Source organism: Myodes glareolus, chromosome 12 (assembly GCF_982192425.1).
Source record: "Myodes glareolus chromosome 12, mMyoGla1.1, whole genome shotgun sequence".
Taxonomy (NCBI): Eukaryota; Metazoa; Chordata; class Mammalia; order Rodentia; family Cricetidae; genus Myodes; species Myodes glareolus.
This window is the reverse complement of record NC_142037.1, coordinates 32447913-32470234: the sequence shown is the minus strand read 5'-3', so window position 1 is coordinate 32470234 and position 22322 is coordinate 32447913. Positions and strand designations below refer to the sequence as shown.

Here is a 22322-nt window from a genome sequence, read left to right as displayed (position 1 = left end):
ATGGTGTGGAGGCTGGAGGACAACCTATGGGGGTCAGTTCTCTTCTTCTGCCATGTGGTCACCAGGCTTGGGGGCAGGCACCTCCACCCACTGAGCCGTCTTCACAGCCCTGATTATGTAACATTCAAGACTTGCCCAGAACCGAATTCTTTGTCAGGAAAGTGGTAGGATGTCCCAGCAAACTTCTGATATCCTTTCGATTTTGGTTGCAAAATCTCTCCAGGTAGAAGCTGCCCGGCTAACTTAGGTCAGCTGACTTTGTGGTCATATGGTAACAACCTCATGTGCAAAGCCCTCTGAGGGCTTCTGCCGACCAATTGTCAGGTCTCAAGGATTTTGTTGTTGTTGTTGTTGTCTTCTGTTTTTTTTTTTTTTTTTGAGACAGAATTCCTCTGTGTATCAGCCCTAGCTGTCCTGGAACTAGCTCTTATAGACAAGGCTGGCCTCAAACTCCCAGAGATCTGCCTACTTCTATCTCCCGAGTGCTGGGATTAAAGGCGTGCGCCACCACTGCCTGGCTAAGGTCTCAAAGATTTTGATGTGTGTGTGTGTGTGTGTTCACTTGTGTCTGTGCGTGGAGATCCGGGGTTAATATCAAATCGCTCCCCTGTTTGTTCTCTGCCTTGTTTTATGGGGTGGTGTCTTACTGTCTCTCACTGAAGTGAAACTGGCTGTTTTGGCTAGACATTGTTGCTTGTTGCTGTCCCCGGTGCTGGGGTGGCAGGTGCCTGACTTTTATGTCATGCTGGGATCTGAACCCTCGTCCTCAGACTTGAACAGCAAACATTCTGACCACGATCTTCCCAGCCATATGGCTTGTCTTAGTCACTGCTCTGTTGCTGAGAAGAGACACCGTGACCAAGGCAGCTTATAAAGAAAGCGTTTAATTGAGGGCTTGCTTCCAGCTTTTCAGAGGGCTAGGCTTTTATCATCGTGGGGGAGCATGGCTTCAGGCAGCCAAGCATAGCACCGGGGCAGTAGCTGAGAGCTTACCTCTGATCCACATGTGAGAGTGGAAGGGAGGGATCTCCAGCCCTAACTGGGAATGGGCTGGGCTTTTGAATCTCAAAGCCCCCCTACCCCACCCAGTGACACACTCCCTCCAGCAGGCTACACTTCCCCCAACAGCTGACACTTCCTAATCCTTCCCAAACAGTGCTACCAAGTGCAGATCGGGTATTCAAATATATGAGCCTGTATGGGAGCTGTTCTTATTCAAACCACCGCATGGCTCATGGTTTGGTAAAACTTTCAGATCCACACCGGGGGCCACCTTTGTGAATGAATGAGCTTGAACCATCAAGCCCTCGAAATCAAGCAAAACTGTCTGTGGTGGAGAGAGTCTTTCTGGGCCTTCTCTTCCCGAGCCTGGCCCATGCCCACTAGTTGAGTCTGGTGGACCTTCCCTTGCGATCTTGACCTCTTGCTGTCTGCAGATGGCCTGAGGGCTCTCACCCCTCCACATCTGCTTTTGATGAGTCAGGGAATTACTGCTTGTCACTTGGCTCATCTCTCCGAGCCATTTGCGAGTTATAAATGACCCTCAGCGCCACAGGCAGATTTCATTAGCCTGGCCTTTGATCTGGGTTGCCAGGAGCCCATGTGTGAGCACGGAAGAAAGGCTTTTATGAGGTGCCAACGTGTTGACAAGCTCTCAACCTGGTGCCCCCAATGAACATTCACCCACACTAAAGGGGGTGTTTGCCCTCTTGATCCTGGGGTTCCCTTTAGAGCCGCCTACTTTAGGGAACCTGCATGTGTTTGGAATTCAGGCAAGGGGGTGGCAATGGAGGACCATCCTAACACAATGCCTGGAAGATGTTGGGGCCAGAGGTTGGGGGCAAGGTTTACGTTTTTGGTTTGGATGGGTTCCTTTTCTGTTGCTCTAAGAAAAGCCCATGACCAAAGCAATTTAGGGGAGAAAGGATTTATTTTGGCTTACAGTTCAGAGACAGAGTCCGTAATGGTGGGGAAGGCGTGGCGACAGGCTGCCAGAACAGGAAGCGGAGAGAGGTGACATCTCCACCTACACGCAGGAAGCAGAGAGGGTGAAGTAGAAACGGGCCGGGGATGAGAACTGTCAAAGTGACTCCCTTCCCTCAGCACAGCCATACTTCCTAAACATTCTAAACCTCCCCAGGCAGTGCCACCAACCGAGGACCAAGTGTACAAACACCTGAGCTCCTGAGGGGGACATTTCTTATTAAATGACTGCAGCAGATAGTCCACAGGGCCTACATGCCCCCCAGCTGTACCAGAGGGACTTACACGCACCCTGCTCACCCACCCTGAGAATCAAAGGAAAGTATATGACGTTACTTTGTGATGCGCTCAGACGCGGTGCCCACGTGAGTCGACAGGATTGCTGTGAAATGAATACAAGCTGGAGCGTGACCCCGTGACAGCTTCTGAGTCCCCGCCTCACCACCGATGACTGTCGGAGAGGAGAGTGGGTGTTTCTTGAATTGGGTGCTGCAAGCATGCAGGCTCGTCTGGGGCAAGCAGCGAAGGCCAGAGGTGCTGTTCTAAGGGCTTTAGCGTCAGAAGATGACAGACCTTCTCACTGCCTTGCTCCCAACTTCCATCTCTAGGTCTGACTCTTGGTCTCCTAGAGTCACCTTCCTGAAGCCTGGAAGGAATGGGTCACTTCCTCTCACCAGGGACAACCCATGAGGAGGAAGTCTGGGGGGGGGTTGGACTTCAGAGGCGGGCAGCTCCCTTGGTGTGACAAGCGCTATCACTGGTGTCCCCCACTTAAGGAGTTTATGGGGAGATTTTTGCCTGATACCGAAGAGGGAGCCATCTCTCTACTCTGGTGTCTGGCAAGTGCTAGGACCAAGACTGGCTCTGAGGGAGACTGAGGCAGATGACGGTCATGGGAGAGGAGCTAAGGGATCCTGTACCACCCAGCCAGGCAGAGGCCTGGTGTTCAGCTGTTCAGACCCCGCCTGAGTTCATGTCAGGAAGGGGAACGGAAGCTGGAGAACTGTGCCAGCTGGGAAGTAGGGTAAAGAAAGACATCTTTCTGCACCATTTTCTTAAACCTGCACGTGAGGGCTTAGGAAGTGCTTGTCATGTAAGCGTCTGGGTTCCCAGCCCTCATGTAAGTGCTGGGTAAACCCAGCAGCTGGCAGCTCACCCTTAATCCCAGTACTCAGGAGGTGGAAACCCCAGAGCAGACTGGCTAGCTGTACTAGTCAAACTGGTGAGTGCTGGGTTCAAGTGAGAGACCCTGCCTCAGTGTAGAGTGCTTGAGGAACGCATCTGATGGCAACCTCTGGCCTCTACATGTATGTTCACAAGGATGCACACTCACTCATACACACGTGAAAACACATACGCACACATATCACACAGTGCACAAATAAAAGCTGGATTTGAGCCTACAGTGATTTCCAAAAGAAAAAAGAAAAAAAAAAAAAAGGTTAGACTTTTGAAATTCTGTAAATTCCAAAGGGACTTCGTGTTTAGCTTTCTCAAGTTTGCAGCTTACTTCTTCATGTCTTAATATTTTGCTCATGTCCCAAAGGCTTAAATATGGGCTGCCAAAGCCATGACAGCCCATAAAGGGGAATGAGGTGCCAATGCATGCTGCAGTGCCCGGCCTTGGGAGCTTCATGAGAAGTGGAAGCGCCAGGGGCGATGCAGGAAACCACACAGTGTACGCTTCCGGTTTCTGTGAAATGACAGGGATCAGATTAGTGATTGAGGAACCCAGACCAAAGCAATCACTCCAATCAGACCAAAGATTAGTGATTGCTTTGGTCTGGGTTCCTCAGTCACTCTAATGGGGAGGAAGGTATGGGGAGGGGCTGCTGATGGGTACTGGACTTCTTTCATGGGTGTGTTTGAAAGTTATTTGGGATAATGCTTGTATGGAAATGTGAATATAGTGAACATACCGAGTTGGGCCCTGAACCGGGTGAATTGTGTCATATTTAGTCAAGCTCTTAAAAAGAGGTAGGGTCCCTTGGCGGTTCTTGTAGAAATAATGTAGGCAATAGTAGAGGTCCAGTACCCCTTCTCTGAAGGGCTTGGGACAAGAAGAGTTTCAAAATTCAGAGTAAGGTATTTACATATACATAATGAATTATCTCGAAGATGGGTCCCAGGTCTAAATGTGAAATTTCTATGTAAGGTTTACTACCAACCGGCTGGTGGTTGTGCATGCCTTTAATCCCACTACTCAGGAAGCAGAGGCAGGCAGATCTCTGAGTTCGAGGCCAGCCTGGTCTACAGAGTGAGTTCCACGACAGCCAGAGCTACACAGAGAAATCCTGTCTTGAAAAACCAAAAGCCAAAACCAAAATCAAAATGAATTGGTTTATTACTGACCTTATATAATGTCCGAGGTTTCTTTTTCTATGTTGAGACACAGTCTCGTGTATAGTAGGCTGGCCTCCATCTTGCTATGAGCCATCAGCCTCCTCTGCCTCCGGAACGCTGGGATTAGAGGCCTGAGTTTGTTAGTACTGGGGACAGAGACATGGGCACGTTAGGAAAGCCTCCTCCCAGCCAAGCCCCTCCCCCGGCCCCGGAAAGCAATTCTGTACACGTTGGTAGCATGCCTGCAGTTTGGCCTCCATCTTGCTATGAGCCATCAGCCTCCTCTGCCTCCGGAACGCTGGGATTACAGGCCTGAGTTTGTTAGTACTGGGGACAGAGACATGGGCACGTTAGGAAAGCCTCCTCCCAGCCAAGCCCCTCCCCCAGCCCCCGAAAGCAATTCTGTACACTTTGGTAGCATGCCTGCAGTTTGGCCAGCACTTGTCATATGAGATCAGTGTGGTGCTTCCCACATATGTCATGATATTTCAGATTTTGGAGCATTTTGGAGGTAGAACTTTCAGAACTAAGAACGGACAACTTATAGCCCGTCATTCTTTGGCTATTCTGAGATTTTCACGGAAAACATGTCCAGCTTCAGGCCATCATTCCGGGGCATGCTTTTGGCTTGTCATCCAGCAAGTGGATGGGCGTCTGTGGACTCTGTGTAGATGCTCCAAGGAGGGAGTGCATGGAATTCCACAGATACTTTTCCCTGTGCCCACGTACCCTCCTCCACTCTGCATGGTTATAGATAAGTCCGGGAAATCTCAGTAAACAACCACAAGGAAGGTCACCACAGGAAGCAGGCCCAACCCTTGGGGTGCTTTGACCCTAATGTCCACCCCCTTGTCATTGCTAGGTGCTGGAGGGTGACTGCGCCTTTCTCACATGGGCAGTTACCCCAGGAAGGTCCCCAGAGAGATGATCTGTGAATGATTTCTGCTTTGGTTCCTCACCGAGGACTCCTGCTCCCTCCGGAAATGGTCAGGACCCTTTGCCGTGTTCCCGAGAAGCGGCTCTTCCCAGGAGACCTTCTGCGGAAGGAGGACAGTGGGAAAGTTCAGGCAGGCCTTTCAGGGACACGTTTGCAAGTGCCATTAGCCTAGGGGAAGCATGCCCGTTTCTCTGAAGTGCTGGGTATCACATGGCTCACTAATCAGATATTGGCACTGGCTGTGGAGGGAGGGCCTAGCCTCGTAGTCAGGGAACCTGGTTCTGTTTTTGAAAGTGGCATTGCCATTGTGTGGTGATCAGGGCCCTCAAAGGCCCGAGTGGGTGGGGATGGAAGGGGAGGCAAATGGAAAAACAGACTACACTCAGCTAGGATCGGAATGGCTGCTTCTCAAAAACTCACTTCCCCGGGTCGCTGTCTCGACCTGTTGTCCCAGAACGGGCAAGGGGTGAGGGCACAAACCAGAGTTTACATCAGGGTACGTCTCGTGTTCCTTGAGGATGGAGAAGCATGGCGTCACGGTGTCTGAGTCCCTTTGTGGGTCCTGTTACTGATCTGAAGGGTTCCCTGGCTTCCACTTTGTGGAAGGGGAGTGGAGGCTGAGCCACGGCAAGCTCCTTGCTTAAGCTGTCCCAGGAACAGGCATCCTGCATGGAGCATCCTACACAGGGCTCTCTCGGGTTCCTTAGGTAGAGAAAGAAGCAGGCGGGTCTTGTAGAAAGAAGTGGGCCATTGAAAGACACATTTTCCCTCATAAAAACGAGAGTTCTGACAGTGTAGCTCAATCATTCAGAAGTCTTACGTACCATGCACAAGACATTAGGTTTGATGCTCAGCACTGGGGGAGTGTGAATATGTATGTATTTAGTGGTTTTTTGGATCTTAAAGGGTATCACGGAGGCTGGAGAGATGACTCAAGAGCACGGACTGCTCTTCTAGAGCAGTTGGTTGGTTCCCAGCACCCACGTGGTGACTCACAGCAAACAACCTGTAACCCCAGTTCCAGGGGATCTGGTGCCCATTCTGGCCTTTGTCGGCACCAGGCGTGCACACGGTGAACAGACTTCCATGGCAGGCAAAATACCCCTACATATAAGGTGAAATACATAAATCTTAAAGAAGAGTATCCCAAAGCTGCCGTGTTTACTCCTGACAGGATACATAGAATGAAAGAGAGCCATCAAGGGACAGAACTTTGAGAACATAATATTTATTCTCTGTAATGGGCAAACCCAAGCATCCAGTGTGTAGATGTAAACTTTTTTTTTATCCAGTCCAATATTAAGCTATTTAAAAGAATCATGATACTCAGTGGGTTGAGCATTCTTCCCAGACTGAGCTTGCGGCTCCCAGGGTTCTCTTGAGAAATGGTTTGCCTTGTTGATCCCTCAGGAAGGAGGGGTGTCAGGCTTCCTGGATGTGGGACTGGGAGTCTGACAACATTTAGCAGAGACATGAGGTTATCCGAAAGTTGTTTATCTGTTGATGCATACACACGCAGGTGCAAACATGCATGCATGCATGCATGTATGCCTGTGTATAGGTGTGAACATGCATGGACAATAACAAAGCATTCATACAGGTCTACACACATACACACAAATATGCGTGCATTTATTTATGTCTTCACACACACACGTAAGCGTACAACTTACTACCTTGTTCTTGATTTCATTCTGTGTCCCCTGTTTTCTCCTTTCCTCCTTGCCATCTTTGTTTTTCCTCTTCTTGTTTGATGGCATCTTCTTGCATTTTAAGGTTTTATTGTCGTTCACTTGTTTTTCTTAGACAGGATATCACTAAGTGTCTATGACTGACTTATTCACTAGGTAGCTCAAGCTGACCTCAGACTTGTCAAACTTCTCCTGCCTCTCACTCCTACATGCTGTGATGACAGGTGTGTCCGCCAGGATTGGCTTGGGTATCTCTCTCTAAAGCCACTTCCAAGCTTTTGGGGAGGAGAGAGGCTAGAGATAAGGAAATAGAATAAAACACAACATGTAGAAAAAAAGATAAAGAGAAAAGTACCCAGTAGAGTTGGTTGATTTAAAGGGTGGTGTGGCAATTGAATGGATGTAATATTAATTTTTACCTAAAATTACCTTTATTTTAGAAAATCAGCTTTGAAGAAGGCAGTTTTCCTTATGTCCCATGCTGTCTGGTGGAAGGAACATTCCTTGTCAAGCAGGGTGGGGCAGGAGGGTCTCCAGGTTTCAGTCCTATGGGTTAAATGGAAAAGCTGACTGTGTTACCAGGAGAGTACAGTTGACCCATCAGATCCAAGGATTTTGCATCTGTGGATTCAATTAATTCTGGGTTCAGCCAAACCACAGATAAAAAAAAAAAACTGTTTGGAAAGAAATTCTGGAAAGTTACAAAATGCGCAATTGAAATTTGCCACAATGCAAGCACTAATACCAGGTCCGCATAGACAGAGTGCTGTGTGGTCCTGCATCAGGTCCTGCAAGCAAGCACTATAGAGAGGCTATGAGGTGTATGGAGGGGGTCTGGAGTGGAGCCCAGCTGTAGCATGCTGGGATCCGGGGATCAATTCTCAGTCTCCCTGCAAAAGTATATAAATGGACATAGCAGACTGTGTACACACACTAATGCAAGTAATTTAGGTGTCTGTGAATCTTTGGCATCCTACGGGTGTCCTAGAATGATACTCACAGTTACTGAGGGTGCACTTGAACCCCGTTTGCTTTTTCAACCGAGTGAAAGGTAAGGTGTGAATGCCAAGTAGTGATTACATAGGGCTTTCGTTGAGCTCTCCCTGTATCTGAACACTGTCCATGCTCTGAGGAGCTTACGCTTTGTACTGTGTGTGTGTGTGTGTGTGTGTGTGTGTGTGTCTGTCTGTCTGTCTTTGTGTGCATCTGTGTGAGTGAGTCTAGGTGTGTGTCTGTCTTTGTGTGTCCCTGTGAATGAGTGTATATGTGTGTGTGTGTATATCTGTGTGAGTGTGTGTCTCTGTGAGTGTCTCTCTGAGTGTGTGAGTATGTGTCTCTGTAAGTGTGTGTCTCTGAGTGTATGTGTCTCTGAGTATGAGTGAGTGTGTGTCTCTGGGTGTGTGCATCTCTGTATGTGTGTGTTTGTGTGTGTCTCTGTGAGTGTTGAGTGTGTGGGTGAAGGTGTGTGTGTGTGTGTCTGTGTGAGTGAGGATATAGGTGAATGTGTGTGTCTGTGTCTTTGTGTCTGTGTGAGTCTATGTGTGTGTGTGTCTGAGTGAGTGTGTGTGTGTCTCTGTGAGTGCATGTGTGAGTGTGAGTGAGTATATGAGTGCCACCCAGAAGCTATGGCAGACGGCGGTGCAGATGGTGGCAGTCTCATGCACTTGATGGGGCGATGCTGTCTGGTGAAGCGCAAAGGGATTTCACTGAGGGGGCCCTGCCAGAGCAAGGAGCACAGAGTGGACAGGAACAGGGTGAATCAAAGGAGTAAGAAACCCACAGGGTGGCCATGGGTGGTGACCATGTCGGGGACAGAGAGTGCGATGGAGACCAGAGACTTCTGCCAGAGTCAGATCTAGCCGGGCCCTGGGGAGATAGATGCTTGAGTCTGCCCTTCCTGGTGATGTGCATGGGGCCTGCAGCTGTGGATAAAGGGTATCCCAAGGTCTGTCTATCTGCCTAGGAGCAGGGTTGGAGGAGAGTGAGGGGTAAGGCAGGCTGCGGCCACAGACAGTCCAGAATGCGTACTGCTAGTGAACTGCTATTTTTGTTGTTGTTGGAGTTGTAGGGTGGAATAGGAAACGCAGACGAGGGAGAAAAATTGGAATTGTCTTGCTGGAGTTTCTAGGGTAGCATTTTGTCAAAGCCCTCATCAGTTGACACCATGTTGTAGATACTAGGTAGCCGTGGAACCCTGTCATTACATAGACTGATTCTTTGTCCTGAGAACTCCCCAATGAATTAGCGCTGGAAAAAAAAGAAGAATTCTGTCAAAAGAATTTAGAAGCGTGTTTTAAAATATATTTATTTTAATTGCCATCTAGTAATGATATTGACTTACAGGGTTCAGGGTGACATTCAATACATTTAAGTAATTTATAATGATCAGGCAGGGTAACTGCTGTATCTGATGATCATCTCAACATGTATAAGTCAAGTTAAGCCAATCACTATGTACTTGCATCTGAAAGTCTTGATTCTGGGCACAGGACATCTAATATTCCATTTTGGAAGAATAGTTCATTGCTTTAGGAGTCCAGAGTCTTGAGCCTTTTCCTTATTGTTGCATGAATTTGGTTGAACTTTGAACAGCTAATTTCAGTTGGAATCTTAGTGCTTTGTTTTGTGTGTGTGTGTGTGTGTGTGTGTGTGCACGCGCGCGCGCATGTGCGCGCATGTGCGCGCGCACAAAAGATGGGCCATAGCAGTTCCAGAAAGCCTCGTGTTATCAAGGAAGCCTGATATCAAGAGCTCTCCAGGGGTCCTATAAGAGATATGTGCAAAGACCCTGGGATATGAGGAAGCAGCCCGATGTAGCAACTGAAAGATGGTCCGTGTAGCTGGAGACAGAGCCGGTCCAGGGTCCTGTGGCATAGGTCAGCCAGGCTCTGGGAGAGCTTGTTGGTGACTTTAAACTACACTTGCAGTTCAAGAGGAAGGCACTGGAGGGTTTAAATCGAGGAGCATTGTAAGGTTGATAGACATTCTGTCTGTGTGTGATCTTCATAACAAAGTCTGTAGGTAATACAATCCCCTTTAGAAGCAACCCTGGGACTTAGGGCAGCAGAGTAGTTTACCCAGGGGTACCTGCGAGCCACCAGTGGAGCCAGGGTCCAGACTGAGCAGCCTGAGTTCATCTTTGTCCTAAATATCGGCCTGCCTTAGTAATAATATTACAGCAAGCTCAGCTTCAAAATGTTTTAAACTCTTAAGATGAAAGATTGTCCTTAAATTACGGAGTGGAATTACACCGAGGAAACCTGACTGGCCAGGAGTGAGCAGGGCTGCTGGCTGTTTTGGATAGATCCGTCGTACATGGCCCCATTCCAGTCTCAACGAGGCCCGGCTGTCTATTGGGGCGTCTCAGCAGCACAAAGGAGGGTTTGGCTCCTCTAGTTGGCCCTCTGACACTGCTATTGTCCACAAGGACTCCTTGTCCTCGGAATGTGCCCCAGGCCTCGGGGGACTCGGATTTGATAAATCGGATCTGAGGAGCTCAGCTCATGCACAGTTTCTCCCCGTTGGGCACTCAGCAGGCTTAAGTGCATTCCGAGACATTGTTGGAGAGATCACTGTCTCCAGCGGGAACCCAGGAGGCTCAGTTCAGGGTTCAAGTGGGTGAACACCTGCTCCCGACTCTCCAGGGATGACGACAAATGTCTGTTCTTTCCTCAGTTGACCACGTCGTTCCTGAGCCCGGGACCAGCCTGCTGGCCGCCTTCGATCAATGGAGGGAGTGGGCTGACAGCAAGTCCTGCTGTGATTACTCTCTGCACGTGGACATCACCGAGTGGCACAAGGGTGTCCAGGAGGAGATGGAGGCTCTGGTGAAGGACCACGGTAGGTCTCGCCACTCCGCTGCAGGTGCTTCGTTCTGACCCAAAGCCTTCTGGAAAGAGCAAGCCATGGGGGCTTTCGGCTCCAGCTTTTGCTGACCGCAGGGGTCCTAGCCCAGTGTGGGTGCATCCGTTTCTAGCAGACAGTGTGGCTTTCTCCTGGGCTGCCGTCTTGTGTAACGGCTCGCTGACTTGAGAGATGTGATCTTCAGGAGTAACTGGCCCTCCAAGGCCCAGTGAAGCAGTAGGCTTGTCTTTCGAGTTTCAGGGTAAATGTGTCACACCAACCTGCAAGAATGAGGCTGGCTGAGGAGGTGAGGAGACTCTTCAAACCTGGGACAAGCTGAAAGGCCTTTTCTGCTTCAGAGAATCCCAGGAATTGGGAGGAAGGGTTCTCAGGAAGGCCAGGGGGGTCTTCATGTACCTTGAGGTGCCCCAGAACTCCTATCCACAGGAGACCTGGGGGGCTCAGGCATTAGGGCTGAACAACGTGGTTTTCCTGGGCCCCTTTCAGCTTGGCTGTGGATTAGGCCCAAGAAGACACTCTTTGATATCACGAGGTCTTGGTTTGTGGGGAAACACTACTAATTGTTTTGTTCTTAGCGGTTCAGAGTCTGAAACACCGTATGCTCTGAGTGAAAAGGTGGAGGCAAGTATCTAGGCGTGGAGAATGACAGGAAAAGCATCCACAGACCCCGTGTAAAAGGCTCTGGAGTGTGGAGCCAGCTTGTCCACAGACTAGCTGTGTGACACTGGGCGAGTCATGTAAACCTTGAATCTTAATAATTTCAATATTTGTCCTGAGGACATTGGACTAAGATGTCCTTTAAGTTTCTTCCTAGCATGGACGTAACCCCTCAACCCCTCAACTCTGCAAATTCTTACTTTTCGTTTTTTAACCCTCAAGGACCATTTTAATAGAATTTAAAAGAAAAAAAGAGCCCAAAGCTGGGTAAGGCAGAGGGCAGAGGGAGACAGAAAAAAAGAGGAAAGATCATGCTGTTTGAGTTAAGCTGGCGTGAGGCCAGCTACATGGCCGACAAGCAGCCACCAGGCAGGGAGGGGAGCTAGTGGTCGAGAAAGCACACTTTGAAAAGGGATAGAAAGAGGAAGTGGAAAAGTTACATTTTTCTGAGTGATTCAGAAAATCGGGCAGACGTATGAAACCTCACTACACTCGAGAGCTGGAATTCTAGGAAGGAAAGCTCATTACCTCATTTAAGGGAGTAATTATTCCTCCCGTCTTTTTAGCGTGGCTTCAGGTGAACCTGCCTTCCAGAGGGGCAGTCCCTTGACCAGGTATTTCCCTTTTAAGAGTGGAGGCGGTGTTTCATCTTCATCCAGAAGTAGGTCTCATTTTTTTTTTCAGCTGGGGACAACAACTTTCCCTTAATGGTCATTCAATGCTGCGGTAACTTCCCCTCGCCCCCCCCCCCCCACCTTCTGAAGAGGTAACCCTAAAATCATTTCAGAACCAGACCCTGGCCAGAGCCTCCAAACACACTTCTGGCATTTCTGGCTTTTAGCGAGGACCGTTTTCACCTCTTGAGACTATCCAGATGCTGCCGGATTTTTAACTTTCATTTCACAGGGTCAGTCTATCCCAAATCAGGCTAGGCAGGTTGCCTGGCAACGGTTGCCTGGCATGGAATGAAAAACTGGGATGCCCAGAGGCCTTTAGCTCAGGCAGCGTCCAGCATCCCCAGGTGGCTTGGATTAAGCTCGGAGGCTCTGAGGTTGTCAAGACAATTGTTTAGAATTGTGATGGTTCTTGGACAGGGATGTTTGGTCTGGTGCCTTGCGAGGCACTAACTCCAAGATGCTATGATGGACAGCTGCTTGCCAAACTAATGGATTTTTTTTCTAATTAAAAAAAAAAGTCTCTTAAAAACCAGCATGGCTTGCCAAAGAAAAGACAATTTCCATAGTCAGAAGTTTGTAATTAATTTTCTTGTCAAAGTCAGAATAAATGCTTGTTTTCAAAAAACTTTTTTTTTTTACTTTTTATGATTTATTTAACTTTTTTATTTTATGTGCATGTGAAGGTGTCAGATCCCTTGCAACTGGATCTTCAGACAGCTGTGAGCTGCCATGTGGGTGCTGGGAATTGAACCCGGGTCCTCTGGAAGAGTAGTCAGTGCTCTTAACCTCTGAGCCATCTCTCCAGCCCCTCAAAAAAGTTTTTTAAGTGATAAATTATATATGTAGGCTCCTTAAAAATTATTCGTTTGTTTATTTTATATATGTGAGTGCTTTGCTTACATGTGTGTTTGTATACCATGTGGATGCCTGGTGCCTGCAGAAGCCAGAAGAGTCCATTAGATCCCCTGGGACTGGAATTACAGACAGTTATAAGCCATCATGTGGGTGCTGGGAACCAAACCTGGATCCTCTAGAAGAGCAGCCAGTCCTCTTAACCTCCGAGATATCTCTCCAGTCCGAGATGCACAGTTTGATTTACTTCTAAGTGCGCAGTTGCATAGGCTCCCCCTTCACCTTGGTTTGAGTCCGTCAGTGTGGGCCTCTGGGATGGGTCAGCAGGTAAAGGCACCTGCCGCCAAGCTTGATGACCTGACTTTGATTCCTAGTGCACACATGGTGGAAGGAGAGAACTGACTCCCCATGAGTTGTCCTCTGACCTCCGTGTGCATGCCGTGGCACAAGCACACAGCACGTATGCCCGCATGCACGCACACATGCACACACACATGCACACACGCAAATAAATTCAATAAAACACTGTCCAAGTCATCACTGCTATCCACTTCTAGAATGCTTCATCTTTCTGAAGTGAAAATCTGTCTCCGTAATTCCGCCTCCTCTTCCTCCAGCCCAGGTATTCCCATCCTGCCCGTCTGTGTGACACTGCTGCTCTGCCCCTCCTACACACGGGCTTTGCAGCATCTGTCTTTCGTAACTGGTGTATTTCACTCGGTAGGATGGCCTTCTGTGTCTGTGCCCATTGTTCCACGCAGCCAGAGTTCCTTTGTCAGGCTGACTGGTGTTCCAGCTCTCACAGAGGCCTCCTCTAGTGTGTCTCTCTGTTCATGCACTGGTGGTCCCCGGGTGGTGGGCTGGGGTGGTCCCACCTTCTGATTGTTGTGAGTTGTGCCACGGTGTGAATGCATTCACAGCAAAGGTTTTAATTTTGTTGGACTTTTAAAGTTCCCAAGTAGGAAAATCCTAAGAACCCTGAAAACAGTTTCCAGAAATCCTGTTCCTGGCTTCCCATTTGCTTTGTCATTCTGTCTTTGTCTGTCTGTCTGTCTGTCTGTCTGTCTGCCTGTCTGTCTCTGTTGTGTTTTCTCCTCTTTAACTCTGTGATGGTGAAGATGAAGCCCAGGGCTTCATCTACGCCAGTCGAGTACTCCGCTGCTAAGCTGTGTGCCCAACCCTCTGTAGTTTTGATTTTTTTGAGGCCATTTCTCTAAGCGCCCTCCACTGCTTTGCGCTCACTCTGAAGCTCAGCCAAGCCTCGAAAGCGTGCTCCTCCTGTTTCAGCTTCCCGAGCAGCTGGGACGACAGGCACAAGGCTGCACGGCTGTTTTGTCACTCTCCCGGCATCTCCATCTCTTTTTCTCTTCTTTTGCCCCCCTCCCCGACACCCCGTCCTCCCACACAGATAGGCACAGGCGCACACCCAGCTGTGAACAGCGCTATCACTGTCTTACGTCTTGATTGTTCGGTTTGGGTTCGTCTACTACAGCTCATGTGTCTGCCTCTCTTCTTCCTCTGTCCCCAGGAGTGAACTCTTTCCTCGTGTACATGGCTTTCAAAGATCGATTCCAGCTGACGGATTCCCAGGTAAGAAAGCCAGCCTTTCCGAGTAGGCTCCTGCTGTTCGCTTTGGTCTACTCACCACTGGCATCTGGGGAAAGCCTTCTTCCATGTGTGTAGAGCTCATAGGTTAATGGGACATGGCTGACAGATTTGATTTTGATGGAGTCATGCTCCATCAGACTCTGAAATCCAACCTTGTGACCTCTGCTCAGGACACCATATGGCCTGGAGGTGGTACTGAGAGCCCCTCATCACACCTGATCTGTCATCCCTTGCTTCACTCCTCACTCCTCACTCCTGTCCTTTTGGGCTGCCTCTGTGAATGGCAGAGTGATCAGAAGCAGCCCCCTTGAGCATATTGCTAAGTCTTGCCTACCAGAGCAGCCTGGCTGCTATTTCTCCCTCACCAAGCGAGTTTCCTTTGAGCTGGAAGATTTGGGTTCTGGTCTCTGAGCTCACCTTCCTCTTCCTCAGATCTATGAAGTGCTGAGCGTGATCCGGGATATCGGTGCCATAGCTCAAGTCCATGCAGAGAATGGTGACATCATTGCAGAGGTATGGAACTCTTCTCATATTCTTCATTTCAAGGAAAGCAAGCTCAACAATATATATATACATATATACACACACACACACATATATATGATAGCTTTGGGAGCGGAACACTGTGGGAATCCTGAGGGCCTGGTGTTCTGGTCCCGGGGCTCTGTTGGTAATCTCCTGCTAATGTTCTCAGGGCACGTGGCTGGTTCCCATTCTAGGCTCTTTCTCTCGGCACTGCAACACAGATACTCTGGATGGAGTTGAATACTCAGCTCCCACCGGGGCATCATCATATACTCAGATGTGTGCCAGGAGGGCCTCTACGTTCAGCATCGTAGGGAAGGTTCACAACCTTCCTGATGCTAAGACCCTCCCTTTAATACAGTTCCTCGTGTTATGGTGACCCACAACCTTAAAATTATTTCATTGCTCCTTCATAGCTGTAATTTGCTACCGTTGTGAACCATACTGTCACTATCCGATATGCAGGATATCTGATGATCTCCCACAGGCTGAGATCCACTACTCTAGTGGGTTGATCTTGCTCAAGTGGACCCTTCTCTTTCTGAGGTCTGGGATGACACTGTGAACAGGGCCCACTGTCCTTGTTGGGAGACTTTTAGCCCAGGTCTCTCAGCATCAGCCACCTGACACTCAGCTCATCTGATCAGTTGGCTTTTTACGCATTACAGGAACAGCAGAGGATCCTGGATCTGGGCATCACGGGCCCCGAGGGACACGTGCTGAGCCGACCGGAGGAGGTGAACATCTGGAGTGGGATGTGTGACTTGAGGGCTCTTGGACTCTGCAGAGCACTACCCCTCCCCCCCCGAAGTACCTGTTGAAATCAGGGGCTTTTTGGATGCACACTGGTCTTTCAAAGAAATGTATGCACATGTGTTTGCATGTACATACCCACCAGCAATACCGCCAGGCTCCAAAACACAGGCTGGAATCACAAAGCTCTTTTACATCTCTGAAACACACATGAGGAGCCTTCACCCAGAGCAGCACGTTCAGTGGAGCCTAGTGGACAGAACCATTGAAAACTGTGGGCAGGGTTAGCGCCGGCTGTAAAGCACAAAGTTACCACACTAGACCATGGAGTCTGTTAAGTCAGAGGCTGTAGGCTTTATGTTATAGGAGATGGCATCTTGTCCACTAGATTTTTCACCTTACAGTACTTTACAGAATGTTTTCGTTAGGGTTTTTATGGCTGTGAAGAGACACTATGACCACGGCAACTCATAAGGAAAACATTTAAATGGGGTGGCTCGCTTACAGTTTCAGAGGTTCAGTCTGTTCTCATCATGAAGGGGAGCATGGCGGCCTGCAGGCAGACATGGTGTTGGAGCTGAGAGTGCTGCATCTTGCAGGCAACAGGAAGATGGCTGAAAGTCACACTGAGGGAAGCTTGAGTAAAAGAGACATCAAAACCTGCCCCCACAGTGACACACTTCCCCCAACAAGGCCACACCTCCTAATGGTGCCCCTCCTTTTGAGGGACTTTTTTTTTCAACCCCCCACCCAGAGGCTAGTCCTTCAGTAAAGGTAAAAGTCAATCTAACAGCCGTCTGAAAAGTCTGAGGGAAGAGAATAATGGGAGAGTTCTGTAAGGAATGTTCTAGATTACAAAGATGTGTTAGAGGTGAAGAGAAGACTCGCCAGGGACCTGGGTGGATGAAGACTGAACATTTAAGGGTTCCCAGAATCAGATAAGAAGGGGGATGTTTGGTAAGTGGTCTGTGAAGGAGCTGGGGCCACCAGATCCCAGAGCTTGCCAGAACAAAGCCCGGAAGCAGGAAGGATGCCCACGTGTCTCCCAGAAGGAGACCGCTCTCAGGGAGCCACCGTTGTGATTGAGCCTTTAAACAGAAAACTTAAACCCATTTGTATGTGGCTCAGCATTGGGGGCTTCTCTTTGGCCATTGTCATACAGAATTGCACAGTGCAGAGGGGCCAGTTATGGACATCCCTGAGGGCCAGCAGGGCTAGGACCAGAGTGTGAGGGAGTAGACTTGTCAGTTGATTTGGAGGTGCCCAACATATGCCGGGCTCTGAGCTTGATGCTGCCCTGACTAATTTCACCCCATGGCATTCCTGTGAGGTGAGGCTAGATATAGGGACTTCAGAGGTGTAGAGATAGGGGATGGGAGGGGGGGAGGGGCTGGCAGAATAGAGTTAGGACTCAAGGCCCTTCACTCTTGCTGTTCCTTCGGATGATGACTGTTCAGTTTGCCGAGCTGAGTCTGTTGTGTGTGTGTTAAACACAGAGAGTCAAACGTGGAGCCGTTCTGAGTGGACTTGCTGTCCAGCCCACTTAGAAAGAAACCACCAACACATAGGACACAGCATTAACTAATGATTTAGCTTTAGTGTGGCATCAGGATCTCTCCCATCACTAGTGCCCTGGTGGCCAGCTTACATTTGAACTTCACCGTATGTTCCTCTTTGCAGCCTGCCACGCAGGCAGCTCGGTAGGATTTCGCCTAGTTTTCAGCTAAGACGATGGGCAAAGGGAGACTGGTGAGGATGTAGGTAGGACTCTAGGGATCGCCTGTCTGAGGTGGTACAGTGTGATCAGCATGTGTTCTGACCACGGCAGTGCCTGGCCCTGTGTGCCAGTGAGCTGAGAGGGGGCCGGGTCCTCTCTGAGAGGGACTGTCAGCGAGCTGGTGACAAGGAGACAGACAGGAAGTATATGTGTAGGTTAGAATGTGGCTAGCTGCCAGCAAGGGGCAACTGTCAGAGCCTGGGGCCTGTGAAGAAAGTGGACTTTCACATGTGCCCAGCAAAGCCATCATAGAGACTGTCCCTGGTGGGCCTCAGGATATATGACTGAGCTGTGCAAGTTGCTGGGGTGGGACGGGCTATCCAGAGACCGCCATATCCAGACTCTTCTATGGGTCCCTGGATAGGTCATTTCCCTATTGTACTTGTGTTGCTCCATCTACAAAATCACACCAATAACCTCCCAGATGTCTGAGATCCCCATAATGAGAAGGGGTTTTATTTTAAGCTGTCATATTCTTTCCACAAGATTTAAAGAGATTCCTGTCATGGCTCAGTGAACAGACAACAGTATCTGCGGCGGATCAGTGGCTGGAGTGTTCTCATTGGACGACTGAGAGTGAGGTTTAAATACCCTCTTCTTTCAGAGAGCTAGCATTTTAGTCTGGCCTCTGTCCAAGTTCAGGCCAGTCTGTGGGGCCAGATGGAGTCTGAATTCCATTCACAGTGTGTATGCAAATCCAGACAGACCCCTGGGACCAGGATTTTTTCTCACTAGTCTTAGTGGGAGCCGGTCCCATTTGGCCTCTTAATTAGAGCCATTGCACACCCCACTTTAACCGAGGGCAGCAGGCCTATAGACTCAGTCATTATTTATAGTGAGTGTGTCTGTCCCTTTGTGAAGGGTCTGTGCCGGGACATCAATAGGGCAGTTTCTGGCGTCCCTGCAAAGTGTTGAGCATCTTGAAGTCCCTTTCATTCACACTTCCCACTAGAGACATCTGAGCTGGCAGCCCAGCCGGAGGCTCCAGTTGGGGGGAAGGAAGCCAGGGAGCACGAGGGAGGCTCCCTTCAGCCATCCCTGGAATGGGAAATATTTGAGTGTTCGGTGAGTGTTTTTGAAGCCGTTTGCTTTCCTTAGGTTTGTAGACACCCTTCACATAACTGATGCCCAGAAGCTCAATGTGACTGAGGCTTGGGCTCCCTTGCTGGAAGGGGTACTTAGAGGAGCGACAGACCCCGGCCCTGCCATGCTCCGGTGGAAACAGGACTAGCAAAGTCAACTCAACGAGGAGTGAGCAGCTCTCTCCTGTAAAAAGTGGCAGCCTGGCTTTTAAACTGACATTAATAAGATGAAGCTGTTTATTTGTACAGCAACACGTTTTGAGCATCTGGCGGGTACCAGCTCCGCTTTGAGGGTGTTAGGAGTAGGGCCTGGTGGGTAGAGAAAGAATGAGACCCTCCTCTCACCTGCCAGAGTGTACACTAGTGCCTCCTTAGCATTTGGCAGTGCCCTTTTGGGATTTGCTTTGTGTAGGTGTCATCTGACATAGTGAACAACGCCTTGTTGCATATAACATGGGCCTCCATACAAGGTGACTTCCCTGGTTGGGTGTTCAGCAGACATGACGTGTGATCTGAAATTCCATTCCCTGAGGATCAGATACAAAGAGCCAGCTGGTTGATTGGGGTGGTTCTTCATCTGTGCTGAAGGCAGTACCAGGCTGTGACTGACCAGTCCCGCTCTTGGAGAGCATGCTGCCGCCTACTTCATCCCTGAGCCCTGTGAAGCTTGTTTTGTTTTGTGGGTGAGGCCGGCCGGGCTCACAAGTATCTGGCAGCCTCAGCTCCAGAGTCACAAACATTCAATGTCCTCACTCAGGATCATGAGAGCGGAATGAATGGCCACGCTGAGATCAGCCAGGGTCTGTGAATGTATGGTGCTTCTCGAACGTGAGCAAGTGAAACTGTTACCAGGGTTAGGGACAAAGCCTGGGCGTTGGCAGCCCTGACAAGCTTGGCTTCACTGGCCGTTCTCAATAGGCGAATTAGAGAAATAAGCCATTGACAAACAGCAAGAAAGGAGATGGTTCAGGGTAGTCGCGATTCATAAGCCAATCTTCAGAGGCTTGACAAGAAGTTTAGGGTTAAACAGGAGGCTGTTGGTCATGGTGCCACACTTGGGGGGACTATGATGAAGAGGCGAGGAGGTCAGCCGGGAGATATGGCTCAGCGACTGAGAACGCACAAGGTGGACGCTGCTCTAGCACAGGACCTGAATTTGGGTTACAGCACCCAGATCACATAGCTCACAACTGCCTGTACTTTGGGTAGATCTAAAGCCTCTGGCCTCCACAGACACCAACACTCAAGTGCACAGACCCACACACAGACGAACACATAGTTAAGAAGAAGAAAATAATAACAGCTTTTAAATAGAAGGCAAGAAGCATGCACAGCCAGGCAGCTTCCAGGTCATGGCGTGGTCCCTCCCACCCATTGCTGTCTTGGCTGCGGCCAACCTGAAAGGGGTTCGGTCAAGTCAGAACTGCATGACTTGTCTTTCCTGGAGACATGTTCCTCTTCTGGCAGGCACCCAGCTTCAACCTTTTCCTTCTCTCATCATGAAATTTCACCTCAGGAAGTTCTAATTTCTTAGGGACCATTGTTTCAGTAGTGTGATAACTCAAGGGAGTGACCCAAGTATCTCTTCAGAATATCTTGTTTCCTGCCAATAATCATGCATAGTGGTTGCAACCCACTAGGCTAGGTACTATTCCAGTGTTGCTAGTGTGGCTCTAGGTGAGTGTACTGGGTGCCCTTTGGGAAAGACTCGTGGGGGACCCATCTGTCATCATCTGTTGGTGAATGAGGACGAAGATGGGCTTGAGGGTGGGCTGGGTTTTCATGCTTTCTGCTCTCCCATAGGTCGAGGCTGAAGCTGTGAACCGCTCCATCACCATTGCCAATCAGACCAACTGCCCCCTGTACGTCACCAAAGTGATGAGTAAGAGCGCGGCTGACGTCATCGCCCAGGCCCGGAAGAAGGGTGAGCCATGCGGGCCTGTTGGACCCACTGTGGGCAGGTGGAAGGAAGGAGTCTGCTCACTGGGGAGGCTCTTTTTCCGACCCTCGTGCCAACTGGGCCACTTTTATCATGTTCCAGCATTAACCTAATTGCACTCAAACAGAGCGGGCAGCTCTGGTTTCCTCCCTTTGTTCTGTGTCCCTGGCCTTGTTTGTATCTATTTAAAGCCCAGGCCTTGTGGGCAGGTAGCCCCCTCTCTACACGTTGATTTATCAGCATGATTCTGTGTAAACAAACTAGTCACCTACATAGGTTACCTCACTCTTCACTGGCTACAGAGCCTCTCTGGGAGATGCTACTGTGTGTCTTCCCTCCCCCTTGGGTGGGGATTTCTACTGGGGGACGTGAGAGCTTTGTGCGGGACACATATGTTTACTGGTCTCAAGGGACTCCCTGCGAGCGTATGGTGGGTGCCTTCTGCCTGAAGCCGGTTCTCCAGAGACAGGTCCTAGAAACTAATTCCCTAAGTGTAGCTTCTGGCACTTTCCCTCGGGGGATCTGCCATGGAGCACCTTATACATTATGAACAGACAGCTCCATTGTCACCTGCGGAGCGCTGCGAGTTCGCTGGTCACACGGCATGCTCTTTGCTCAGGAGCTAGCCCAGCCTGTAGAGCTGGAAAGAAGAGAGCACTGGCTGATGGGAACCTTAGCCTGACCCAAAGTGAGCATTGCGAAGGGATGCCCATCTTCCTTCTTGTTCCCGCAACCCTCTGATGGATCTTTCCAGCTTGTCTGTCTCCATTTATCTGGTGCTCCCTCCTCTCAGGTGCCCCCCCCCCCCATCTTTCTCTCTGACTCAGTCTCTGTCTAGTTTGGCCTGTACAGCTGTTCCTACTTCGCTGCGTGATCCATATGGATCCATAAGGACTGTAAGGATATTTTCACTGGTGGGTGACTTGGTACAAGCTCCGGAAGAAATTACTCGATGGCTACTCAGTTAGCCTGTCCCCAGAATGGCTTCCAGACCAACCTTGTGATTTATGGCCCCTACTCTTTGGGGCTTTCTGGAGCTCCATTTGACTAATTGCTAGACTATTAATTTTTGAGAGCCTGCCCTCTCCTGGCTGTTTGAAGGAATTGCCTTTTATTTAGTAGTAGTAGAATCAGAATCATTTTGGTATTTTCAGACATGGTCTTATATATAGACCTTATATAGGTCTTATATAGACCTTATATAGGTCTTATATAGACATGGTCTGTATAGCATTGGATGACTTCCTGATCCTCCCGCTTCCACCTCCTGAGTCCTGGGATCACAGGTGTGCACCTCTCTTCCCTGTTGGAAAAAGCATCCAGAATTTGTTCAGCATTGGCTTTAAGCGATTTTTTGAGGAAACCATGTAGGTGGTGACTGAACCCGTGGTCCTTTATCACCCAGGTCCACTTGTAAGGTGACTGAGTGTTCAGCTTCAATACCAAACACCCTTCCTGATGGCACTCCTTCCATGTAGCATGGGCACAGGTGGTACAGTGTCTGAAAGGGGGGGGGCAGCGTGGTGGGCAGCTAATTTTGTGTGTTTTACTGATCATTATGCATAATTAGGATAGGGAGTAATAGGGAGTCAGGTTAGGCAAACATTCACATGACTTTGTGTTGTGGCCTTCCT

The 22322-nt window shown here is 49.4% G+C and overlaps 1 protein-coding gene and 1 long non-coding RNA gene across 3 annotated transcripts in view; one reads left to right on the top strand and one right to left on the bottom strand.

The window, feature by feature from the left end:
* Dpysl2 (dihydropyrimidinase like 2) overlaps positions 1 to 22322 on the top strand; it is a 105329-nt gene that overhangs the window by 61720 nt on the left and 21287 nt on the right. For both annotated transcript variants that reach the window (XM_048421773.3, XM_048421774.3), the window contains exons 4-8: positions 10630 to 10794; positions 14533 to 14594; positions 15045 to 15125; positions 15806 to 15874; positions 20553 to 20673. In XM_048421773.3, the coding sequence (XP_048277730.1) occupies positions 10630 to 10794; positions 14533 to 14594; positions 15045 to 15125; positions 15806 to 15874; positions 20553 to 20673 (498 nt within the window). The remainder of the gene's footprint in view (positions 1 to 10629; positions 10795 to 14532; positions 14595 to 15044; positions 15126 to 15805; positions 15875 to 20552; positions 20674 to 22322) is intronic.
* LOC146892292 (uncharacterized) lies at positions 1912 to 2575 on the bottom strand. Its single transcript, XR_015004887.2, has 2 exons — positions 2320 to 2575; positions 1912 to 2026 (listed from the first exon to the last, which is right to left on the bottom strand). It is a non-coding gene; the product is annotated as an uncharacterized LOC146892292 (long non-coding RNA).